The sequence below is a fragment of the Nicrophorus vespilloides genome, unplaced genomic scaffold (assembly GCF_001412225.1).
Source record: "Nicrophorus vespilloides isolate i.1.1-1 unplaced genomic scaffold, Nicve_v1.0, whole genome shotgun sequence".
In the NCBI taxonomy this organism is placed as follows: domain Eukaryota; kingdom Metazoa; phylum Arthropoda; class Insecta; order Coleoptera; family Silphidae; genus Nicrophorus; species Nicrophorus vespilloides.
This window is the reverse complement of record NW_017095809.1, coordinates 389996-417326: the sequence shown is the minus strand read 5'-3', so window position 1 is coordinate 417326 and position 27331 is coordinate 389996. Positions and strand designations below refer to the sequence as shown.

General features: G+C 31.7%; 4 protein-coding genes and 3 non-coding genes across 8 annotated transcripts; 3 read left to right on the top strand and 4 right to left on the bottom strand.

The window, feature by feature from the left end:
• The first annotated feature begins 1631 nt into the window (after window positions 1-1631).
• On the top strand, window positions 1632-16751 carry LOC108564882. The gene is made up of 12 exons (XM_017924083.1): window positions 1632-1839; window positions 7976-8018; window positions 8085-8246; window positions 12733-12883; window positions 13417-13500; window positions 14952-15085; window positions 15273-15409; window positions 15471-15625; window positions 15688-15766; window positions 15843-16005; window positions 16224-16389; window positions 16450-16751. The coding sequence occupies exons 1-12, from the start codon at window positions 1817-1819 to the stop codon at window positions 16647-16649; spliced, it is 1497 nt and encodes a 498-aa protein (XP_017779572.1). The 5' UTR covers window positions 1632-1816; the 3' UTR covers window positions 16650-16751.
• Trnat-ugu lies at window positions 3064-3135 on the top strand. Its single transcript has one exon. It is a non-coding gene; the product is annotated as a tRNA-Thr (tRNA).
• Window positions 4017-4088, bottom strand: Trnat-cgu. Its single transcript has one exon. It is a non-coding gene; the product is annotated as a tRNA-Thr (tRNA).
• On the top strand, window positions 15118-15190 carry Trnak-uuu. Its single transcript has one exon. It is a non-coding gene; the product is annotated as a tRNA-Lys (tRNA).
• A 2118-nt stretch (window positions 16752-18869) lies between the features above and the next one.
• Window positions 18870-19838, bottom strand: LOC108564781 (vacuolar protein sorting-associated protein 28 homolog). The gene is made up of 4 exons (XM_017923910.1): window positions 19743-19838; window positions 19395-19651; window positions 19235-19336; window positions 18870-19185 (listed from the first exon to the last, which is right to left on the bottom strand). The coding sequence occupies exons 1-4, from the start codon at window positions 19756-19758 to the stop codon at window positions 18916-18918; spliced, it is 645 nt and encodes a 214-aa protein (XP_017779399.1). The 5' UTR covers window positions 19759-19838; the 3' UTR covers window positions 18870-18915.
• A 197-nt stretch (window positions 19839-20035) lies between these two features.
• On the bottom strand, window positions 20036-20999 carry LOC108564758 (ATP synthase subunit b, mitochondrial-like). The gene has a single exon (XM_017923874.1). The coding sequence runs from the start codon at window positions 20997-20999 to the stop codon at window positions 20064-20066; it is 936 nt and encodes a 311-aa protein (XP_017779363.1). The 3' UTR covers window positions 20036-20063.
• Window positions 21000-21425: 426 nt separating this feature from the next.
• On the bottom strand, window positions 21426-26930 carry LOC108564971 (bromodomain adjacent to zinc finger domain protein 1A). 2 transcript variants are annotated; one of them, XM_017924189.1, is made up of 12 exons: window positions 26235-26930; window positions 25657-26007; window positions 25128-25599; window positions 24876-25046; window positions 24704-24812; window positions 23042-24643; window positions 22728-22984; window positions 22477-22667; window positions 22252-22418; window positions 22180-22191; window positions 21776-22091; window positions 21426-21617 (listed from the first exon to the last, which is right to left on the bottom strand). In XM_017924189.1, exons 1-12 carry the CDS (start codon window positions 26345-26347, stop codon window positions 21488-21490), a joined length of 3891 nt encoding a protein of 1296 aa, XP_017779678.1. In that variant the 5' UTR covers window positions 26348-26930; the 3' UTR covers window positions 21426-21487. The 2 variants fall into 2 exon arrangements, with proteins under 2 accessions (XP_017779678.1, XP_017779686.1); XM_017924197.1 differs by lacking the exon at window positions 22180-22191.
• Window positions 26931-27331: the final 401 nt, after the last annotated feature.

Below are 27331 nucleotides of genomic sequence, written 5' to 3'. Positions count from 1 at the left end.
GTATGCATAGTAAAACGCAAATGCACTTTATTCATAGTTAACACAATATTTATATTTGAAATATTTTTTGCAAGAAATTAAACAACAAAAAATATTATCAAAAATATACTGATTTAGCTAAAATAGAATTAATTTAATATTAGAGTTAGGTGAACTATTTTCAATTTTTTATCAAAGTTTTTTAAATTGGACCAATCAAATTGGAGGTAAAAATCTAGTTGTAATAATGTAATGTAATAATATCAGAAAAAATAAATTAGATTAGAAAGTTTAGATTATATTAAGTTAAATGTTAGAATGACTTCAGCGTGCTTTATGATATGTTGATGATAACCAAATTACAGGTAACCCTCAGTTTACGCCGTTGTTTCGTTTCTACAAAAGCCGGCGCAAATCGAAGCGGCGTAAAATGAACCCATAATTAGAGTGAAGTAGGTTCTACATAAGCAAATCATTTTGTTGCAGCGGTGTTTTTATGAATCGCCGTAAACAGACGTCTTAGAAATAAGATATAAATTGATGATACAAACATAAGAAGCTGGTCATATACTATATAAACCATTATTTCAACCTCTAAAAATTTCACTGGACAACACACTTGATTGTGTATAAAATTTGTAGAGGAGAGGAAACATGGCATGTAGTCGTGGTTCTATGGGATTTCTATCAACTAAAACCTCTCCAGGTTCGGTATTTTGTTATATCTCCACAATTCAGATTGTGCTTCACTTTGATATGTATCACATATTCAGAAACACCAGATAGATCAGATTACTAGGTATAAACAAGAAAATAAGATTAGATAATGTTAAGTTTAGTTAAATAACATAATAACTACAGCATTCTTGAACAAAAATGAATAATGTCCAAAATGCAAATTCAGAAGATATAAGTAAGAGAAAAAAAAAACATTAGCAGACTCTATATTACATAGGCTATGAATATTAAAGTACTGGGGGTAAATCTAACTGTTATAAAATGCAACAAAGACCTAAGTATTACATGAAGAAATAGAAGATGTTTATATTAATTTAGATGTATTTACAACCTATTTATTAAATATAGTTTATAGTTTAAATATAAAATTATCAATTTTAATTGACAGTTTAAAATTATTCAACTTGTTTATTAGCAAACAATGTTTTTTTTCTTCAATCATAAATATAGTTTTATTACTTTTACTTTAAATAAATTAAGTTTTATTTCTTTTAACAATTTATTTTAATTTTGACGGAAAGACCTACAGTATTTTCTGATTACGATTTCAAGAAACATTTGACTATTGGATACTCAGTTCTATAATAATTATATTAAAATATGCTATTAAAAACTACTATTTCCTGCGATATGTATGAATAATGAGAGGAAATGAATGATAAATATATCTTTTACAAGTTTATTTAAAAAAAATGGTTTAAAGAAAGGAATCTTCGCAGTTGTTCTTAGAGATGATCAGCAATGTTGTAGCCTCAATGCCACACAAAGTAAATAAGCGAAGACGCCACAAAGAAGAGGAGTACCAAAATTCCTCCACTTCTTGCAGAACGCACCACCTCCAAGTGGGGGACTATATCTAGTCTAGAACGCTTGCACTATTCACTATTACCACACAACAAACCGTTCCATAAACACGAAAAATCGTACACGCGAAAATGAAATAAAGCGGTCGGCTCGTCCTGTGGTATCCGAGAACAATTGTGAAACGAGTGTACAACTTCGAAGAAGACGAAAAACTAGCAAAAATTACACCAAAAAAAAAACATCGAAGTTTAGAAATTTTATGTGCGATTTACACCTTCTTAATTAAGAAACAACGATGGATAGTGCATCGAGCATGAGGTAAAGAAAAAAAATCAGCTTTCTATCATTGCACTTACTGATTTTTTAATTCGTTTCGGAAAAGAAAGTGATGCAGATATTGTTTTGTATTATTTCTTTAAATATTTGTTCGCTTGAACTGCTCTCATCGTTTCGTTACAAATTTTCAAATGCACCGCGATTTTTTCGAAGCGGTTTCCGGTTTAGACAACAATCGGATCCGACATCAAGATTGACGTTCTGCTATTTTCTATCGCATCTCCGCACCATTAATAAATCGCTAAAGTAATTCGAGATTGATTGAATTCCGAATCGAATCATACTTTCAATTCACTTTATGAACGAGGGAACTTTTCATATGCACTATAAATAATCTTCGCCTGCTCTATTTTTACGTTTTAGTAGAATCGTAATGAGCGGAATTCTATTACTATATAATACGAATTAAAATCTGCTTTAGAATCAACAATTAAACTATTTATATCTCCAACTCAATATTAACAACCCTTAAACAGTTTGATGCAATGTATTATATAGTGATTTTATAGCTAGCATATTAATTTATGTTTATAACGAATATATTCGTCATAAGCGATCATCAATACAAGAGAGCATGACGAATATATACGACATAATCACTTAAGTGGTTACGGCAAAATTTAAATATTAATTCAATATATTTTAAAGCTAATAACCATAATTACAATTTATATTGTAACAATTATAAAATTACATAAATTTTTGATACTTTTGAAAATATACCATCTTATGTTATATGTATAGAATAGAAGAATAACAATCAATATTAAAAGATAAATCATTTCTATTAATATAATTATTGAATAAAAGACATAAAAAACATTAATAAATATATTTTCCTAATTATTACAGTTAAATTTTGTTGTTAATAATCTTTACATTAAACTAATTATTTACTTACATATTGTTTTGGTAATCATCACTAATTCATTCCATAAATATAAAAATTAACATAATAATTGAAATACAAATTTGTATTCTGATAAACGAATTTTGTTCGATATATTCGAATTGGTTACATTACAACCAAACGTTTAAACTACGCAGTTAAATTCTAATTATGATTTAAAAAAATGTGTTTTTCAATAAATAATTACTATATTGCTATTCGTCGCTAATCAATAGAATTTGTTATCTACATTAGTTACATGCTTACTTACATCCGTTGTGTTTACTATTGAGAAAACATTTAAAAATTTTATATAAGCCTCTTTAGCTCAGTGGCAGAGCACTGGTCTTGTAAACCAGGGGTCGTGAGTTCAATCCTCACAGGAGGCAAGCGAATTTGTAGCTTAACATTTTTTTTTGTTGTTTCTACTTTCAATCACATTTGTTATCTAATATTCTTTATTTTATACATTGCATAACTTTTTTTAATAGTGAATTTCATTAATAAACAATAACATAGATAAAAATAATGGTAAATATAATGAATGAAACAAAACTATTCATATGATTCATGACTTTCAATGACATTTTGTTATGTAATATTCTTTCTTATCTTACACATTTTATAACTTTATTATATGAAATTTTAATGGAATGAATTTATAAAATTTAATGAGAAATGAAGGAAATGTAAAATACTTTGAATGAAAGAAATTTTAGTACTTTGTAACTTAAAAATAGCAAATTATGAAACAGTTAAAAATGATAATTATAGAGAAAATGAATAATAATAAAAGTTATTGTGTTATTATATAATATTAACTTTAATTGCTGAAAAAAATACATGCATAATTATATATAAATTTAACTTAATATTTTATTATGTAAGAATATAATGCAAATTGTGAAATAATAACAAGTAATTTAATGTTAACAATATGAAAATTGCACTAAATAACAATAAGTATATTTTTTTAAATATATTAAAATTATTTAACTCATATTAAAAAAAACACTTCTACAATGGAATTATATTAATTAGTAAGAGACAAAACAGTATTTAAATACTACAGGACAATGAAAAAACGAGTCGAGGATAATAATGAAAACGTAACAGTAACTAATTGGAACACTTTAAATTGTGTAATTTTATCCAGGTAAAACGTAAAATCGTTCCTTAAAAATGTGATTGAACGTGGTCGTAATGATAAAGTCGGTATCGCGTGATTCAATTGGATATTGATCAATTGGAGCAATAAAAATGAATGGCCTGCCTCCTGTGAGGTTTGAACTCACGACCCCTGGTTTACGAGACCAGTGCTCTACCACTGAGCTAAAGAGGCTGATGAACCTGCGCAGGGGTATTATTAAGATCAACGGACAGAATAATTTCAGAACATTAAACAATTATTATTATACACAAAATAAGTTTATTTCAATGCAAATTTAATTTATCAATTATTTAAAGCTTAAATTATTTATCAAATTTGTAATTAGCAATAAATAAAAATGTACACAAGACAATTGTCAAATGTTTTAAGTTTATTGAAACACAATTATGTAACGACTCTATTATTCTTCAATAGATTTAAACAATTCTTATGTACTAAATAAGTTTGAATGCAAACTAAATTTATCAATTATTTGAGATTTTGTAATTTGCAAAGTATAAAATCGATAAAAGTAATCCAATGTTTGAATTTCATTAAAACACAATTATGTAACGACTTTATTTTCTTACATACAGTATAAATTGCAAAGTTCTCTCAACCAGGTTTCTTTCAATACCTGATGTTCTATTGTGCCCTTTTTTAATATCCAACATCCTTTATTTGAGACCTCGAAATTTAACCCCTCGCATGGAACGTCTTTTTCGGTCATTCTGGACTGTCCCAGGGATGGAATTCTGGACACTGTAGAATTGTCGTTGTAGAGTCTCAATAGTTAGGAATTTAATGAAATTTGTTTTACAGAACTTTATTCGTTACTTGGTCTTCTGCTGAGAGTATGCTCGTCTTAGGTTTTACTGAGACTTTATTAGTCTTTAAAGGTTTTAATGATGTTCATCTTATCAAGGTTTTACTGAGACAATTCTCATCATATTAACGTTTTACTGATACTAATTCTAAATTCTTATTCTACTTACAAAGTTAATTCTTATTAATACGGAGTGGGAGTTGAGATTGGGAGTAGAGTTTGTATATATTGATGATTAAGCGTTCCCATTCGGGAAGTTTTGTTTACTTTTAGACCGGGACAAAATCCTATGCATTTGTTTATATGAAAAAGATGATTGATTACGATTTTACGTGTAATGATTATTATGTGTTTATAACTTGAATTCGGACTAAAGGTATAGGAGTATCGATGGGAATGTTTACGCTTGGTCCCCTTTGTTTATATTAAAGTGTATGGGATCACGGTAGAGATTCCTTTATGCTGATGTATATGTTTATATAATTATTGCGAGTAAGAGATGCCGTTCGTTAATACACTATATTAAATATAACAATTATAACAATAATAGTTGGATACAACAATTCTTTTATCCGTTTTTAAAAAACATTTTCAAGTTTACATAATAAACATTCATCAATAATGGTTACAATCTATCAAAATTTTATATATCAGATATTTTATAAACACTTTTTAATATCTTAATTAATTAAAAAATATTTGGTTTGGTACTTTGTATTTCATTATTATAATTATTTCGTTACAAATTCTACAGTTGGGACAACTCACTTTTTTTGTACTAATTTTTGCAATCTTGTTAAAAAAATATAAAATTAACTTTATACTTTACAGTATAAACGTTCACAAATAATCACTATCATTTATTATATATATTTTGTAATATAAAAATGTACTTTAATGGTCGTATTAACGAACGTGCAAGAAAGATGCGCTTTTAATAACTTCCGATGTAAACTATATAACAACCCAATTTAACAGACAAATAGGAAAGTAATCGTGTCGCATGAAGACTGCATGAGAAAAAAACAAGCTAAATTCGACAATCTCAATGCGCTTTTTACCGTGTCATGCAGCCTTTTTCCGCTCACATCATCACTGACTTCCAATGAACATTATATAATAATATTTAAAAAAATAATATTTTATAAATTTTATAATTAAATTTAAAAATTATAATTACAATTATACAAAAATGTAAACAAAAATAAAGAAAGATTCAGAAATTATAATGTAAAAAAATATTACAACTCTAAATCAAAACTATTTAATATATTATTATTAGATTATTTACTAGTTGAAAATAATGAAATAATTACAACAAGAGATTTTTCTATCAGTATATAGATTATTTTTAATTTTGTTATTTCTATCAATAATACTTATTATTTGGTATATTTTATACAACATAATTCATCATAAAACAAAAAAAAAATGAAATAATTTCAATTATATAAAGTTTGTATTTATTTACAAATTTTTATATTATTCCACCAAAGAAAAAATGATGTAGTAAAGTAAAAATCTCTTAAAATTTCTTTATGATATAGCAATGAGATATTCCTAACGGTTTTCTTTTATAAGATGAAAGTAACAATTATAAGAGAATTCGGTTCTCACTCGTTTCGTAACAATGCCTCATCATATATATAAATAATGCAAAGTGCATAAAATTGAATAACGCATAAGTTAATTAATGTGTTGAAGATTAAGGTGAGAATGTCGACAAGTGGCATTCATCATAAAGATTCCTATAGTTTTTGGTATTTATGGAGGTGTCGAAGAAGAGTACGGAGCTGCTGCTATGATAAGCAGCGATGTGCGACAGCTAACGGGATCCGGTTCCGTCCTCCTGATCTTATAACACCGGCACTAGGTTTAAGAGATACACCATATATATTTAACGGCATAATTAGAAATAATAGCAATCTCGAAAATTCACCTCTTTTCTTTAAAACTAAATTTATGTAGCCATGGGTTTACAAAAAAAAACCTACTTCAAAATAGAAAACAACGGTTTTTCGATTCTAGATATTTCTAAAAACCGGTTAAAATACAGACAAATATGAGATTTATAGATCAAAATTAAATCCAATTAAATAACAAAATAACTAAAGTTTATATAATTTATTTTTAAATATTTATAGAACAATAAAAATGTTAAATAATGAAACAAACTTTTTATTTATTTGGTATAAAATATATAAAAAAAAGCATAAAATATCAAAAAATCCGGACAAATCCGAACAAATTCTCACTTTATTTAATATTTATAGGACTACATAAAGTTAAATAAACTAAATGAATAATATAAAACATGTAATCAATAAAAAACATAATTTAGTATTTCAATAATAAGATTTCAAAACACATAAAATGTCCACTAAACTATTACTTATTATTGTTTCAAAATTGCCTGATATATAAAACTTGGTAAAATCATAAATGATAAAAACCTATTATTATACTAAAAATCGACATTTATTGTCTATAAAGTTGATATTTATACCTGCAATATTAAAAATGCAGGTCTCATTGTCTTCGTATTTGACATTTCTGCAAAACCTTTGTCTTGAACAAATTCAAAATATTAACATTTCTATAGAAATTATATTAAGTCGCCTTAACATTTTTACCAATTACCTCAAAATATATTTTTCGTGAATTCAATATTTTTCATGGTACATCATGCATGAGGAACATAGAATTTTATTTGCTGAAACTCCTCATTGTTCCCAAATCACTTTTGTCCTATTAACCCTTATGTTTGAACATTATTTTTTTAAATTTTAAATAAACAAAAATCATTATATATATGTGTATTAATATAAATAACAACAAATTACAAAAAAGTACTACAGGATATGGTTAGCATTGCTAACTAGAAGAAACACAATGAACAGTACAGTTTACAACAAAGAACTGCAAGAGCATAGTAAATAATGGTTAGCACTGATAACCACTAGTCATGAAAGGGTAATTTACCCAGATTCGCTTACCCCTGGCCTAGAATATTAAAAATTCGTCTTAAAAATTGAAATATTTTTTGGTTCTTCTGAGCAATTTCAAGTAAAAATGTTACTGATTTACTATTAATAAATATATTTTTTGAATAATTATTTGAGTACTATAATTATTTGTTGTTTATTTTTTAATTTAATAAAGGTTTTTTAAATTTTACAAATATACCAACCAGATTTTCCACTTTTTTTACCGAAAAAAACTAATATTGATTGATTTTATTGTTAATTTACAGGTGGCGAGTCGTTGTTTTCCTGATATTGCTAACAATAACAAACGTGAGTACTTCGTTTCACCTGTATGTTGGAATTACGTAATTCTAACTAGAAAACTATTTGTTTCAGTTGACGAGTGCTCAGGATGAGGACGAGACGAGCACCGAAGTTCATTACAGCGTCAGCAGCAGCACAAGCGTTGAGAAATCAATTAATCCTATTCACACGTCCGACTTAATTAGTAATCATACGAGGGAGGCCCTATCGCACGATGCCAGCGAGCATGAATCGGTAAATATCACGTATCAATTATTATATAATAATAAGCCCGGGCAAACAATTAACCTGTCACGCGAAGAATACCGAACTGAGCCTTGGTATTATCGAGTTTTGATAAAACATCAATCAGATTTTTGTTCTTCCTGCTATTTATAATTATTACGGTTTACCAGAACAGCTTTATGTAACAATAACTGATGCCATTCAATATTCACTTTGTTTTTTTCATATATATACATACAGAATGCAATTATTTGTGTACATTCTATACAAATCCGTTCACATTCTTCTACCTAACGGTCTGACACAATACAAATACTTATAAGTATAAAGAAATGTTAAATAACACAAAAGAGCGAATAATTTGCATCAAATCAACTGAATATATTTCATCAATTTGTTATAATCATTAAATTTTTCATCTTTATTACATTAAAGACTTAAATATTAATTTACAAGATACTTATTTATAAAATTTTATACGTTTTAAAGATTTTCACATAAAATAAAATAATGTAATTCTCTTAATTTCTTAATGTAATCTACACTTAACATTCATATTTAATTATTAAATTAAATTTGTTAATTAATTATAAAGTTAATATAACTTATAAGAATTAAATATAATTAAAATTAAAAGGTAGATCAAATCTGCTTTATTTTGTGATAGAAGTTTCTAATTAATTATCACTAATTATTTAAGAATGAATCAAAAACTATAAATCTATTATAAAATTTTATCATAACTTTTTATTAAATTTATAATAAGATATTTTTTAGTTTTTCACATAAATTTTTCATACAAAATAAAATTGAAAAGTTTCAAATTTTTACTCATAAAAAACTGTGATTGTTGTAGCAAAATGTTATTATATCTTAATTAGCACAGAACAAATTTATATAATATGATAAATGTTTCGATTGTTAATGAAACGAAGACAATGAATTGGAAATTGCATGCTAGGAATACTAATTTATTTCTGACATTGAGTAGCATCCATTTATCATCATAATAATTAATCTAACGCAGAATAGGAAGACTTAAGGTCATTCGCCCTTGATTGCATAACAGAATCACCCATAAGCCTTAATACAATTTATAGTTTAGTATTTGAAAATTGTTTTACCTCAACATATTTTATGTTTCTTATGTAATTGTAGAGCAGGGTTTCTCAAAGTATAGATGTGTCCGTATTAGGCTTCTCGTGGGCCAGACTTGCTACTCAACATCTTCTTACCTAACAACTAAACATGTATTCTTGAATCCTAAATCCAATATTGTTTTTGTGGGCCCCAAAAATTTTCGTGGGCCTTAAATTCTGTATCTAATGGACAAGAACGCCGAAGGTCGTGGTCCAATATTTGGTAGCAAAATGACAGCTGTCACTTCGCAAAAGTTCAAAAATGTATTTATTCTTGAATCCTAAACCCAATATTTTTTTTCGTGGGCCCCAAAAATTGTCATAGGTCCTAAAAATGTTTGTGGGCCCTAGTCACTGTATCTAATGGATAATAATTTGGTAGCAAAATGACAGCTGTCACTGTAGCAAAATGTCAAAATGTTGGGGAAAAATGTTGTATACCCATTGACATTGTTATTTAATTCTGAAAGTAAATTGAGAACAGACTTAAGTAAAAACGAAATAGTTTATTCTCGTTTTATTTTCTGTGTCAATAGTGTATGTGGTATCACCGAAACAGACCGAGACTTATATGCATATAAATGCTGGACGAGACTTGAGCAAGAAGGAGAATTGTCTTTAAGATCACTCGTCTGAGAAGATTCAGCATCACGCCGAAAAAGTGAAATCCGTCGGTGCTCCTGAATATGCATAATTTTTGGATACGATCATCATTATGATGATGATGATGGACCACTCGGTCGTAAACATTGCGTAAAAAAAATTCCCGGAATCCCATTCACTCGTTTCATAATTTCATAATTGTATTCCTGCGTGAAGGATTACATTCACAATTTCAAATCGCCGACACCTGGAAATTAATCTCTAATTACTTTGTACAACGGAAACTCACCTGTCTTCGATAATTTATTGTTTTGCATGAGACAAAGAGGAGAAAAAGTTTTCGACATCTTCCGAAAGTATGCTATGAAACCAACATGATGTACAACTATGATAATTATTATATACAAAAATAAGAAAAGAAGTAATATTCTAATTAAAAAGACACTTATATAGTTTTTTTTATTTTACATTGTCATAAATGTTCTTAGTTGTAAAGCTTTGAAGTAATGATTTCTGAAGTTAGGAAACTATTTCATAGTTTTTCAATGGTTTTAGTTTTAATTGAAATTCTTGTTGATAATGACGCAACTTTGGACGTAAGTCGTTAAATTCGTAAGTTGATTTTTTGTTAATACTCAAAATTATTAAGTATTTAAGTCCACTTAGATAACTAAAGGGTGTTCCAAAATTAACGCAAGATTTTTACTAACCTCTCAGCTGTCAAATAGTTTTTTTTTTGGGGTTGCCAACACTTTACTGCACAAATGACGGCAAATTCAAATATTGTTAATGTTTGTACACCCTTTACTAATAATAAAAACATATTGAAATATAATCAAAAAAAATATAACAATTTTAACCAAACTTGATTCCGTTCATTAATTTATTTTTATTTTTTCCTTCCAATTTGAAAGTACGAATGTAAATGCAGACGTTTCGAGCAATTATATAATTATTTCGATTAAGTTGTTATTTGGAAATAACAGTGTGCAAACGCTTATAGAATTTCTCGGGTTATTATTACTTTTAATTGCACCAGCCTTACTTACATTATGGAAATCCTCCTTTTCAGTGTTACGAAAAAGAAATGTCAGTTGCAAAACGCGTATTAAAACGCGATTACTGCGTTCCGCAATTTAAACTGGGTGCGATATTTTTTGTTTGTTTGTGTGTTACTTTTTATTTTTAGTATTCGAATATTCAATGAAGAGAAAGAGAAGAAAGGTGGATTCAGTTTTCATGGTGACTGTATGATGATGACCGTTAGACTTTAACGCAGAAGGCGTAAACACCGCACAGCGGATGTTACAATTTGTTGTTTTTTTTTTATTATTATTTCATTGAATAATTCTGTTATGCAATTATGGTGCTTCCACATACACACACAAAAAAACAATAAGAGATTCAAGGATTAATGGATTATCGGTTGTCTGAACCGCATCGATTGATCAATTGCACGTTGCTACTTTTGTATATAAATAACATTTGTTCTTACCTATGTTTCCTCTTTAGGAATACTTACATGTTCTTACATACTCATCAACATGTGAAACAACTTTTTTTTTATTAATTTTTAATTAACCAATTTCATCGTAATCTTTCTAAAAAAAACCCAAAGTTATGATCAAATATCATTTTTCACTTAACAAAATGTTAACTTATACCCCAATTGAAATATTTATATTATAACTGTTACATACACATTTTTATGAAATCATTATAAATTTAAAAAAAACAATTATAGTATAAGTCTTTTCTTATGTACTTAAATATTATTTGCAATTCGAAAAGTTATCAATAAATTATGTTGTTATAATATGCAAAAAATATGTATTAACATTCATTATAATTTGATCTTTTTTAAAGTTATCTTTGTAAGTCATTATTTATTTGATAAACAATAAACAATTTTCTAAATAGTGTAAATACGTTCAACTATTTAACCCGTAACTACTACAGACAAAGGATTAAATACACAAGTACTACATATGGGTCCAAATGACCCGTTCATTAAATATTTCAAAAATAGAACAAATTATTCGTTTTTACAAATTTTACCCACTTATTTCAACCATTAAGATACATTAAAGTCATTACAAAGAATGGATTTTTTCAATTTTTAATATAAAAATATTTTATTTATATTATTGGTATAGACATTTAAATTAAGTTACAATATTTAATTATAATGTTCATTTATAATGCTTTAAGCAGATATCAGCTTAAATATTTGATGAACGGGTCATTTTATGTGTACTTGTGTTTCTTTCCTCTGTCCTTTGTTATATGTAATAACTAGGTGAAGTAGATAATAACGAATTATTTCATACTTTCAGTTTTATGATATAAATATTATGAGAAGTCTCACAAAACTTCGCTAAGTTGGCTGGAAGAAACAAAATCAAATCAATTTTATTTTAATATTTTAAATTTTCATCGTTTACACTCTATATAATTACACAATTACACTTTATATAATTTCCATTTATTTCAAAACGTTCCTCAAAATCTACTTTTTTGAGCTTCTCAAGTTCAACATTAATTGCAGTTACTTTTAACCAGTGTGTTATGAGAGGATCAAAGTGTGCCATGTAAATTTAACTATAGATACAAGATTGTTACAAGATAAAAGTTATTTTTCATAATATTCTTTACAATGATTCGTGTCTTATTTGGAAACTGTTTTTAAACGAATGTTTATTGTTTTTACTTGTTAATTATCTCGTAATTAATTAGATAATTATGAATTTAAGGTGGTTTTCATTGGTGATAACGCTGGATACGTCCCGGTGCCATCTCTTCGCACTAGAGCACCAAACGTGGACGAAGATTGGAGGTTGCCAAATGTGGACACCTGGGACAGGGAGTACAGAAGATTCAGATTCAACACGACGCGCGTCCAGCGTGAGTATCTATCAAAACACTACCACTAAATCTTCCTATCCGCTTTCCCTTTCTAAGGTCGACCCCGAATGCAGACTTCGACTTAATTGCATTTAATATCTTTTTTATTTATTTCTTTTTGTGCAAAGTGGGTCAGACTTTACTTATCACACCATCTCCGGTCACTTTCCAGCGCACCTGACCGTAACACCCACAACCTTACATCACAGGAAGTACTTTCAGCAACGTACACGCATTCATCAATGATACACATATATTTATTTAATTATACACACATATAATATTCATTCTTTCATGGCGCATAACTTGACTACAGCAATTCCTCGCATAATACGGCTTCGATTCACTATAGTCCGGTTTGAAAATTTCAAAACAAACTAAATCTCAAAAAAAAATTGTCCCTTTTTTGTACTTATTTACTTCCTCGATTATTGCGGTTTCAAACAGTACGGAATATTGGCTGAACACACTATGCGAGGTATTGTCAATTTACAATATTAGTGTTACAATCGATTTGTTAAATTTATTTACAGATATTGAAGCTGAATGTCAAGATGATTATATGAAAATCAGGGTGGGCTTCAACGGAACGTTCACTGGACTCGTCTATTCCGCAGGTAAAATTTCATATACAATTGAAATATAATCTTTTAAATTACTATCATTACACGAATTACAACTAAAACCGTGCGTGTTAATATAACAGTTTTGGCAAGTAATAGCCTTAAATTGTTTCCATTATTGTGGAACGAGCGTACGCTTCTAAATGGTCCTACTGCGTTTCGGTCTCTTCAGCTCTGTCATGTGTCAAGAGGTTTTTTTTTAAGGTCCGTCTGGTCCTCAACTCTATACTGTTAGACGAAACTGAAGCGGTGAAAATTATGCTTAAAAATGATGAGCCGGAAGGAACAGGTCGACAAACTGAAATTACTTTAATAATTCTATGAGCACTGCAAATACGACACACTCATTGCTTCCAAAATATAATTATATACATTCACTAATTTTACTATAAAAAATTTAAGATTTTCAAATAGCAAAATTATTTAAGACATATTACTCAAAATTGACCGTTGATTAGTTGTGCGTTTCTTGTAAATCATTATAATTTACAAGAATTATCAGTGAATGAATAAAAATTTAATGTTATATATTATGTATTAGAAATTGAATGATGAAATTTGAAGAAAATTTCGATTTGGTGGTTTTATTTGGAAGTATTAAATCTATATAAGAAATATCGATGCTATAATCAATAGATTATAAGTTAACCAAAATTTCAATTTAATGATAATATAGATCATTTCTAGGAACTACTATTTTCTTGATATGTGTAATCTAAATACAATCGTTTACGTATATGTTATAAAAAATAAGTTTACCTCTTCTGTTGGTAAAATTGTTGATGATTTCAAATTATTTGTCACGTTTTGCACCAAAAATGATTAAACTATAACTAATAGAGGTAAAGCAGCGTTTCACAACCTATAAAATTGACACACGTTAAATTCCTATATGAGACACAAGATGACAGCTTTCATTGTCACCTTCTGTCAAAGAAGGATCTGGTGAAATACTCTTAGCTTTTGCGTCGCAGTATAATTACAAACAAATATGCGCGACAAAAAGGTTGAGAAACGCTGAGCTACAGTATAACAATTTATCTCTGTTTAGAAAACAAAGTAAAATAGTTCCATGTTTCTCAATTTCATATATTTCTGTATTAAATAAAGTACTCTAGTATATTTTTAAACTTTTTTGAAATCGAAGTAGATTAGTATATTCGATTATAATGGAAAACAAACAAAATAGAAATCGAAATACCGAAAAACGAAGCGAAACGTGTACTTCCTTCCGTTTATTACACATTCAAATGGTATGCACAGCACCAATTGTTGAACAGTGTGTGTGTCGCAAAATCCTTGTAAGACCCGATGTTGAATCACGGATGAAACAACGGAGGAGAAAAGAGAAGAAGAAGATAAAAAAGAAAAAGATCGAATGAATCGCGAGTGTTACGATACCCAAGATGAGGTAAACCGCATTGCCTAATGCCCTTATGTTTCAGGATATGCGTACGATCCCGATTGTATGTATATTAACGGAACCGGAAGAGATTATTACGAATTCTACATCCAGTTAAACAGATGCGGAACATTAGGGAAGAACACGCACAACGAAGATAACAGGAAGTCGCCCACGGTAAGTCGCACATATGCTATAAACTATATGAAGCCCGGGTAGCTCAGTCGGTAGAGCATTGGACTTTTAATCCAAGGGTCCAGGGTTCAAGTCCCTGCTCGGGCGATCACTTTTTATTTTCTTAACTTTTAAAACTGATTACTTCTTATCAAAGAAATGGTAATTAAATAATTAATAATTTTACTAGAAAAACTTCATGTGGAATACGGTCACCGTTCAATATAATCCATTGATCGAAGAGGAATATGATGAGCATTTTAAAGTTACTTGCGAATACGGATACGATTTCTGGAAAACCGTCACGTTTCCTTTCTTAGACGTTGAGTAAGTTTATAAAAAAAAGTTTGTTTTTAAACAAATAATAATCCTTGTTTAATAATTTTAGGGTAGCCACTGGTAATCCAGTTGTCTTCACTTTAACTCCACCCGAATGTTACATGGAAATTCGCTATGGATATGGTACATCCGGAAATAGGGTAACAGGAGCTGTCAGGGTTGGTGACCCCTTGACCCTTATTATCTATATGAGAAGCAAATATGGTAATGACTAAATACAAAAAATGTTTACAAAAATAATCTAAATTTGTTGTTTTTCCTTTCAGATGGATTTGATATTGTTGTTAACGATTGTTATGCTCACAACGGCGCCACCAAGAAGATCCAGTTAATTGATGAATACGGGTTGGTTGCAGCAAGAAAAATAAAGAACATATTGTTCGGTCTATTTACAACGCTTCTGTTTATTTCCTTTTTCCAGGTGTCCAGTCGATGACAAACTAATTTCACGGTTTCGCGGATCTTGGTCGGAGAGCGGAGTCTACGAAACGCAGGTTTTTGCATACATGAAAACCTTCAGGTTTACAGGATCTCCGACGCTTTACATCGAATGCGACGTTAGAATGTGTCACGGCAGATGTCCAGTGAGTACACCACAATTAAACCGTATTTTTTCACACCGCAAGACGTATATTTTTATAATAAATCGAGGCTTTATGGCTTTATTCATTTATTATACACGTAAAGCTATTTTTTATTTCAAGCTTTGAGTTTTTGTTCGAGTTTCAAAAATTGATGAACTCTTTGCAATCATAGGACAAGCACATGATTTTTTTTTCAATTGTTTTAAACTTCTTTGCAGTCTCAACCTTGTCATTGGCGTAACATCAAGAATACAAGACGTCGTCGTGAGTTGACAGCATCTACGACGGCAGCACCAGCCCTTTCCGAGAATATAAACTTGTTCCAATCGTTGCGAGTCCTGCAGGAAGGAGAATCAGATGAAAATAGAAATGCCACCTCGCAAAGTAAACAAATCTCAATCGAATATTTCTTCTAATATCTAACACGTTCCAAATAAATTCTAGCTTTAGTCGCAGATCCAAACAACGTTTGCATGAAAGCCGGTTGGTTCTCTGCCCTGTTGGCATTTGGTGGCGGAGCGATGTGTCTTTTGGGAGGAGCTTTATTGGCGACGTGCACGAGATTGAAGCGATCTGCCATCGACAAAGTGTTATCCACCGGACACTTCGACGGTTACATGAACCACAAGGGATCCATTAACTGAGCGGAAGATCCCAACCAGAGTTTCAGACTGATTGTGCTTAATAATACGTATTTAAACTACACCGTATGTGACTAAGTGAAGTTGGCATTCGGCCAATTTTAGCAGCAGTATTTCCAAGTGATATGTTTCGATTATCTTTTGAATAACTTTTATATGTTAATTTAAGCGCGTTAACAGAACGCGCACGAATTTACGCATTTTCACAACTCTTGCAAATCGCAAACAATCAATGATTATTGTAATTGAGGAGCTGTGGAAGTGTTGAATTATATACGTACATGGAGGATTAGTTTATAAATTGTGTATAAATAACTGAAATGTTTCATAGGTATTTCATGGATAAACTACTTCTCCTGTACGTTATAAGCAGGCAAGCCTGTTGTAAATATGTTTGTTCTCTTTAATCAGCTTATTAAGTATAAAAGCAAATACTTCTCAGTATCTTAAACGTTTATTTAATTATCCTTAAATAGTACATAGCATATTAATCGTAGCACTAAGGAAATGAAATGCGAACAGACGTGAATGATACATATTTTTTATTATAAGTTTCTCTATTTTTATTAAACTTAAAATTGCAGAAATATTCGTTTCATTTCTATAAACCCCATGCGAATTTCAACTGCCATCGTTTCTTTGTCCGTTTAAAATCACGTCCACTCATACGCCTCCACCAATGCTGTATAACCGTAGCCGCAACAACCAGTCTTGGAGATCTAAACTTATGCTCTAAGTGCCATAGTAACGAAAGAGTTTTAATCCTGGCTCCGTAATTTATATCTTTCTCGGCGATGTAAGCTGGCGGATAGAAACCTGCTTCTTGCAGAACGGCGAAGACATACGTAAGATTTCGCATCCTCTGCGAACGATATTGAGGGTAGATCATTATTTCATCCATTAAATGTTTGTTGAGAAGGATGCCGGTGATTTTGGCCAACCGTACGCCATCTCTTAAATCTAATTGGATATTCCTTACTGTATAGTCGTACTCGTCGTAATCGTGTTGCACATATTCCAGGTCATAGTCCACAGCTTTAAGCAAGGATAGTCCGTACGCAGGCCACACGTAAAATTTCATAAACTTCTTGAGTACATTAGAGCTTTCTTTAAGACGAGAGTTGTCGTTGAACAGATTAGTCGGATGAACCCCTTTGATCTTCGCTTTATCGAGGAAATATATTAAAGTCAAGATCTTTTTCAAGATGAACTTTTTAATATCCCTCGAGTATTGAGCTGACTGCAAGTTTTGATACTTTTCAGCAAGATAAGCGTTGAAGTAAAGATTTTTCCTTAGAAACTTGTTAAAATTCCTGCCGTTCAATTTGGAACTCCTTTTGTTGAACAATATTCTCAAACCTAAACTCAGCCAAGTCATTTCATAGCATTTCAGCAGTTTCTCAATATCGCGTTGCAGCTCCAAATCTATATGGATATCAAGATCAGGTCTGATCACCAACATTCTGCTTTCCACAAGAAACGCACACTTTGCAAGGACCAGCATGATTTCGCTGCTTCGAAAAACCTTGATTGCTTTTGCAAAAGCCATATTAGGGTTTGCATTGTGCTTGATCAAGTTATTCAACCATTTGACAAAGTTCATTTCGTGCTCGTCGAGAACCTTCTGGTCGTACAACGATTTCCCAAATATATCCTCGTTGCTCATATTCAACACGTACGGATCCATTTCGGGCGCTTCCAGATCCTCGATAACATCCGCCTCTTCGCCTGGTATATGTTTGAATACCTTATCTATAAGTACAATTTTATTTTTCCAGTCCGTTTTAAGATTCGGTAAATCAAAGATGATGTTCTTTTTTTTCCTCTTCTTTGGCGGCATATCTAGAATGCTTTCAGGATCACGAGCTTCCACAGACAGAATGGAAATGGGCTGCTGCAGTATTGGCGCAATCCGGGCCATCACTCTCGCGTCCATATCCAAGCCTCTGTATGAACGCATTTGATTTACTTTTTATCCAAACTCAAAGAGTCTCAATAAACGCAATAAATTTGACATAGTTTATTAATTTTCGAAACTTTTACCGCATCAATTTGACAATATGAAAGTCGCACCATTTTTTACATAGAAAAATCAACTTAAAACCTATAAAAATATACAAATTTTAAAGATGGTAAGAATATGAGGTAAATATAAAAATGGACCTTTAAATATAATTTATTTATTATAACATTAATTCTTAATATATAATATATTATAAGCTTTGCAATATATCTCTAATAATCTCCAAGCAATTAAAAAAAATATAATTTAGGACGTATTGTGTAAAACTTTATTAAAAGCACTGTAGGAACTCTCCAAGTCAAACAGCAGTTGTCTCACTTGAGCCTCGGACAGTTCATCTGAGGCTTGCATAGAGTTTAAAGTGGCCAACCAATCTGTGACTTTCTGCTTTCCTTCAAAATCTGATGGCAACAGACTTAGGCGGTTCATGGTATCAACTAAATCCCTTAACTCTGGATGCAAATCATCCATGGCTCTTATTTCCAAACGTAATTTGTCCATCAAAGTAATAAACAGCTGAAAATACATTTTAAGTACTTAATTAAGAACACAGCAATATACTTACAGAAACAATATCAGCAATGCATTTACTGGTATTCCCCTTATCATCCTTTATGGTTATGGGTCTATCCTCTTTGATTCGTTCAAGAGCAGCTGGACAATCCAACTATAAAAATAATATATCTTGTAAAAAAATATATATAAATATTAGTTAATACAATTACCCTGTACTTTTTGACGAATGCATCAATTGTTTGGAATTCATCTCCCTTCACTTGGCGGAAAGCTGCCTTGTACTGCACTAACAGTTTGCTGCATGCTGCTGTATATTCCTTAGGAATGACACAATCTCGAATGTAGGCCTTCTCCAGTTGCTGCAAAGTGTATATCACAGCATAGAGATCAGCCATATTATCATACTTTTCTCTCTCCCTTGCATTGTGATACAGTTTAACTTCTTCATACAGTTCAGGACGAATATCTATAATAATAAACATAAATAAATAATTTTAACAAAATAATATAGTAAATAGATAGATAAGTGTATTTAACAGTAAGAATTTCAATATTACCTTGATTTAACGACATTTTAAACTAAAATGAATACAATTGTATGACTCTCGCTCTTGTTTGTATTAACATCTGAAGTTTGACAGATAAACTGAATGACAATGAGTCATTTTATTAAGCAATGTTGACAAATCTCAATGAAACATAAAATAATTCATTGTCAATTGCATGTATTCAGTTTATTAATTAATTACAATTAAATACATTTAGAATTAGCATTGATTACAATTAAATACAATTAGTTTTAGTGTTTATTGAAGATGAACAAATACTGGATTTGTTAAACGGCGGGAAATTTAAATATGTTTTCTTCGGATGCGAAATCAGCGCTTATTTTTCTCAGCTAATTTGGTTAAATTATCAATGCATTCGTTCTGGTAGATCTTATCATAATCCGGTGTTATAGACTTTTTAACTTCCCTAACGACCCATTCCATAATATTGTGATGTGCAATGCGTCTTTCGATATACTGTTTGACTACTTGAAACTCGAGCCTCCTGAGCGTTTCTCGGTATACCATCATTTGCCGTTGACGAAACGCAAGTTCTAATTGCAAGGCTACATTCTCTCGTTTCGCATCCATAAGCATCAAATGTCCTTCCATACTAAGCTGATTCTTTTCCTCCATAGCTATTGATTCATTGGCAAATTTTACTTCCATGGTTCGATTGTGGTTCATATCGCTTTCATATTTATCCACTTCCTTATCGAGAGATTTACCCAATGACGGTCCCACGAACTTCGCAGCAAGTACCCAGAACACCACAGTCGCTAGAGCTGTATAGTATTCATGCTCCATCACCAGCTTCTCTTTGCTGATCAAGTAGGTTCCGTAGGTAAAACAAAACGTGTAGAAGCCGGTAACGCCGGTGGTGCCGTAGAAGTATTGAACCCATTCCACCGGAATCATACCTAAATGCACCTTTCCTGGCTCCCCTCTTACCGGTCTTAAAGATCCACCCTTTTGTTCACCACCATCCGAAGAAGTTGAATAAGGCACGGGTAAAGCAGTTTCAGTTGTTTTAGGTTTAACAACTTCATCATGCCTATCGTTCAGGATCAACCATTTCTTAACAGCTTTGAACAAATTCCTCGCATCAATCTCTGGAATATCCTGCAGCAAATTCTCCGCAATCTTCCTAGCTGATACACTCGTAGTTCGAATATTCGGAAATCTATTATCCAAATATTTCGTAGCGTATACTCTCCTACCCACGTAAAAATACCTTTTCAACAAAGCCGATCGTATGAAATACATTTTTTTTTCGTTCTATACAATTGTCAGAGAAATTATTTGTCAATAAGCTAACGCTATTCTTTTATTTCATTATAATATCATGATTAATTAATAGATGTCTCCAAAGTTTATTCGTTAACTTTACAAAGAGTTTGCATATAAAACTATACACCCTAATGTCTAAGTGTTTAAAATTAACGTTGCCTTCTTTGAAACAAGGCATATAAAAATAAATATATTGAAATAATTTAAGCTATCATTATTATTGTTTGTATATGTAAATAGTATTTATTACTTCATACTCAATATAAATTAGAACTACAAAAAAAATTGTTTATATTAATTATAAAAAAAAGTAAAAATAAATAATTACAAAAATAAAATCTACTATCTGTAATTAAATGTAGCATTACATGATAATTATAGTAATTATATATACAGAATATAGCAATTTCATCTAAATTGATACCAAAATGGAAAAAAAATTGAAAACAAAAATCAATAACGGATTACATCATCCGCCGTTTCTTGTTGACCGGTTCCTCGTCCTGCTCTTCATTAATGTTCATATCAGAAGGTCTCCTCAAGTTCAGCTCATTGCATTTTTTCGAGAAGTACTTCAACAATCTCTCACCGCATCTACAAAATCGTATAGTTAGTAACTAATATTTAATTGTAATCAGTAGAGCAGCGTTTCTCAACTTATTTGTAGTTTTACCAATTGTTAAAACAATAAGTTTTAAAAGAGACAGCGACCCATAGGTTGAGAAACGCCATAGAATGAAGTATGAACTTACTTGTACACTTCCGCATCTGATGAATTGTAAGCGTTGCAATTACCAAAAACGAGTTGTGCGTCCGCCATGAACTCTGCATCATACTTATATTTGCCCATATTCAGGTTGTACTTTATCGTACCAAAGTCCATTGGCTTCGAAATTACAGTGTAGTAATCAGGTACCTCGATTTTCTGTACGGGCCTCGTAAACGGCCAGGCATCTTTATGTTTCATAACATCCACGAGTAATTCTTGCAAAGCTACATTGTGCAAAGGCAAATCCGAACGATTCTCCACTTCATGCCTATTCGAACGACGTATACCTTCTACATGTTCTGCAAATTATAATAAATAATATATGAGAAATAAAATTTTAAAAAGAAACAAAACGGTAAATCAATTATAACCCTGATTCTAAATTACCTGACTTATAACCTGTAACAAAAAAACGATATTCAAAATGAATTTCCAACAACATTCAAACAGAAAACTTACGTTTAGAACTTTCTAATTCCTTGCAACCATTACAGACCCATTTCCCTCTTGGCATCCTTCTAAGTGGAGGATCAAGGCAAAGAAGATGATAAGCCCTCGGACATTCATCGCATTTCAAAATTTCATCCCCTTCAAAGTCCCCGCACTTAGTGCAATTCACAGGTTCCCTGAAATAATTAAATTTACGTAAATAAATTTCACAAAAACAAATAATTCATTAATTACTCTTCATCGTTGGAATCAGATCCAAAACCAAATTCTACTTCCTCTGCTTCTTTTTCAAGTTTACCACTTTCCCGCTTCTTCCTTCGTTCTAAAGCCTCTTTCTTTCTTATAGCCGCTTCTGAGTTTCTCCTTTCCTCCTCCTCCCTTTGTTTAATACAATTTTTGCAAAACCATTCACCTTCAGGTACTTCCTACATAGAAAAAAATCAGAATAATAATCGATTTGATGATGGAGTGTAGGAAAGACGTACCGATAATTTTGGTTTGAGACAATACAAATGATAGCCACTGTTGCAATCGTCGCAGAGCAGCATTTGGGTTAAATTTTTTGCCTTCCGACAAATTTGACATGACACAGTCTTATTCCACATTACGCAATCATCGAGCGTATAGAAATGCAGATATAGTTGACTGAAACTAGTGGATGCAAGCAAAGACGTCGACCAATTTAAAATTAAATTTTTAAAAACATTATTCATCTTATTCGCAGATTTAGTTACAACTCGACCTATAAATTTAAATAAAATAGATTAATGCGGAACAAATCAATAGAAAATCGACATACCCATTGGTCTTCGGAGATTATCCGGAAATATAGTGTAAGCTACTTGCATCAAAGTAGTTGCTAAATGTTTAATAGTTTGCAGCTCTTTCTCTTCAACAACGCCATTCATTTCAATGCTATCCTTGTTCTTTCCCAGATATACTGCTGGATCTTTATAGATTACTTCCGGTATTTGGTCTGAGGCTTCGCCTTCATCATCGTCTGATACATTTGCAACTAAATCATCATACTCCCTATGCTTATGTACAGTGAGATCCATTTTATCGAAATCCATTTTTTCCAGAAGCTCTCTCCATTCCGCTCGCATGGAATGATTTATACCGCCGATACCACCAGAATATAATTTGTCTTCAAATTCTAATATGGTTAAAACAAGTTCAGTGCACATAACGTCCCTAATAGGCATATTGTCAGGATACCCAAAATTATCTTCATTTTTATTAACCGACTTACTTTTCTTCGTACTTTCAATCGGTTTTGTGTCTTCGTAGTATTTCAGGGGAGTAGTCTTAATGTACTTGGCGAGGAATTCTCGACCATTAGACAGAGCTTCCTTCAAATCACTTTCGCGAACTCCACGCACGTTCATACTGTTTATCAATTCATCCAATTGCTCTCGTTCCGTGAAAAACGACCAAGAGGAACCGTCTTTCTTAGAATGTATCACGCAAGTGGCGGGATCTGAGGAGCACATCAGTAATTCATCAGTTGAACTTCCCTTCTCAACGTTAGCTTCGCTGCAACCGTTTTCCTTTTTAACCGAAGGCTCGTTTTCTTTATCACTCGTATTCATTTCTTCACTGGATTTACTTAAATACTTCATAACCTCATCCTTCTCTGCATTCACTAACTGCGGAACATGTCTTGTAGGTTCCGGCAGGCAAGTGCCAGCATTTAACTCATCACTGTTCACGTACAAACCCTTCAACGACTTCAATTTTATATACCTCCGAAAACCGCGGTCGTATCCAACGTGAGTGGTACTTCGTATAAGACTCTGATTGTTGTCAATTATCTTGTATTCAGTGTCGCTTTTAAAATTTTCCAACTCAGTTTCCAATTCTTGTATCTCCTTATCGAGCGTAGGATTGAAAGAGCCGCCTTTCTTTAGTTTGTTGATTTTGTCCGTCGACTCCAGGATTTGCTTCTTCTCAGCTATCTGGAGATTCTTCGTTTCAATCTTCAACGACCGCACCTGTTCCCGTACATTCTCAGCTGCTGTCCTAAATTCCTCGTATGTTAACAACTGATCCATCAGACACGTTATAAGTTTAATTTTGTCGCCTATCGTTAATTCGACTACACTTTGCGATGACAAATGTTTAATAATGTGTGGATTCTGGAGACGGAAGTGTATGGCCGGATCATCTTCTGATCGGAAACCACCGCGATTGGCTTTGCGCCAACTGGAACAAGTTTCGCTCACCACTCCACCCGACATAATTAAATGCAATCGCAGGATTTCTGATACCGTCAAATTCAAAACTGGAAAATCTCTTAAAGCCGCGCCGTGATATCTCCAACACCAGCGGTAAGCTACGTTCGCCAATTTAGATGAATCCGTTAGAGACAATTCATTTTCCATATTTATCGCAGAAATGCCTACAAAAAAAATAAACAAATTAATCAATTATATACCGATATAATATTAACAACTTTTACCATCGACTTTCTTCTTGTATGTGGTTCTGTACCTTGCATGCTCGTTTTCTTGCATAACAAATATGGAATTAATCATTAGCTGTAAAATATCAACTAACGGACTCCCAGGCTGGAATATTAAAATATATAATTAAGTGATGATACTGATTCATTTCAATATTCTTTTACAAACCTTCTTTTCAAGTAATGCTCTTTCCATTTCTTTAAAAGACATGCCTCCTGGAAAGTAATTCCTAGTTTCAAGAATTGTTGAAAACTCTGCCATAAATTCTAGTATGCATAAAGCATCTCCCAAGTAATTTTCAGGAATTAAAGAGGTTATTGGCGTTGCCTTTGGTATAATCTATAAAATCAAATATACATGTAATTACTGCGTTGTACTTGCGCTGGAAAGCAATGGGCGTCGGCCGCGAAAACTACGCACCTTCTGATCTTCTAGAAGCAAATCGTCTTTAACAGTCGACCATTCCTTATACATCGATATAATTTCAGACTTCGATAATTTAGGTTTTGTAATTTCGGTAGTTTCTTTTGGAATGAGTTTATTTTTCGTCAGAAAGCTGGCAATTGTCTCCTGTCTCACTTTTTTAGTCTTTTTGAACTCTGGCCCAGGCCCATCAAATATGGCATCAAAGCTCACAGAATTCAAATTATAAAAATCTATAGCTGATTGTTTCAAAACCAAATTTCCACCTTTGCTAGATTCAATGTACTGCTTCAAGAATAATTTGTTGCTCTCAGTTGTGTAAATGAAAGGCTTCCTTCTAATGTTTGAAAACTTGACAATACTAGTTTCAGACACATTACTTGTAGCATTATCCTTTACTACTATTAATTTATATTTATATAAGACAGGTGGTAGAAAGCTTTCATTGTTATTAGAGTTGCTTGTTGCCCTAGAAAATCAAAGACTTATTAGAGATATAGTTAGTTGATGGATGGGCTTTTCTTACTCTGGTGAATTCTTGTAAGCTTCCAGTTCTTCCTTTGATGGTGCAATAACTTTAACTACTTTGCATGTTTGCCAATCTCTCTTCACCAGCATAGCATCCACTTGTTCACCCACAAAATATCTCCTCTTCACAAAAGAAAATATATCATCTGCCATGTCTTTAAATGAGCTCCTTTTTGTTAAGGATGCAATGTAGAGTAATGGGATTTTCATGTGTTCTGGAAAGGTAGCAAGCATTTTTTTGGCACTGTTCTCACTCCTGAGAGCCTCCTCATATGTTAGATTAGCCTTCCCAGTGACAGAGCAGGTCCATACCATGGAATTACATAAAATCGTCTTTTCCGCAAAGTCACTGAAAGCATAAAAGCACATTAAACATAGATCTGTGTAAGGAGAATACATGAAGACATAACCTTGAGGGTTATTAATTTGGAAGTCGCTATGAGCAATGCTCGAGCGCATGGTGCAGGCGATTGCCAATGATTTTTTTAGAGAATCAAAACCGTGAACCGTCTAAACCGTTAGGTCATGCATGGTAAAATCGGTGGGAAAGCCGCTCACAGAACGGACTACACTTACTCGTAATCTCTGAAGATTTCGTTGGTCATCTCGCAATGGAAAACCTCCTCATTGTCCCTGAGGAATTCCGATATGGGTGCCTTTTCCAGCGTCCGATTCTTGAGCAGAGGCATGATTATTTAACAAGTTTGGAGGGAAAACTAGAGAACAGCACATGTACGTAAACATGCAATTTAAAAGTACACGTGCACCACTAATTCGACATTAATCTATATAGGAAATGCCAAAGTCAATAGAGATCAATTTGTTTCGATGAATGGCATAATTCATTAGAACTTCTGTTGTGTACAACACTAAAATTTCACTTAATACAGAGGATATATCGGCTTCACGGCAGCAACTGAATTTCGCAGGCGCAATTCGGATCGCGCATGCGTTAGATAGATCTAAAACACTAACGTTCGTAGGGACATTTAAATGCCATGCACACCAACCTAGGCATACCTGAGGATAGCATTCAATAGAATTGCCAACAGAACTGCTACCACTGAACGAATCAACGAACATTCCTGATTTAAATGACCGCACGAAAGGGCATTCTAAACTATTCGCTATTTATAGGGTCTACACTACATGTTTTATAGATCATTCATTTCAACTATATACTTCATCTTTACATATACAATCAAATCATTATGACTATTCCTTAATTAATTATTATGCATTAATAATTACTTAGAATACTTAACAGTTGTAACCACCATCAAATAAACTATATTTAACCTTCATAAAATGCAAACTAAATCCTGGCCTCTATACACTACAACGAACAAAGTCGATGTTTCCTAATTTACTTTTGTAAATAGATTTTATTTGCTATATCTCTAAAGCGGAGTTGCAATTTGCATAATTACTAATAATTATATGATCTATAGAGCAGTAATGTTTATAAACAAGAAGCATACATTCATATTACTTCTTAAAAATGTAAGGGATGATCTGGGATTATACACCTTCTATAATGGCGTTCTAAAAGATCTCATCTTGATTAACTGCTGATTATTATCAGATATTCATATGTAATTTTATTAGTGGATTCAATGCCTAAAATTTAAGCCAAATAAGAGACATAACATTCAGTTTTGAATACAACAACA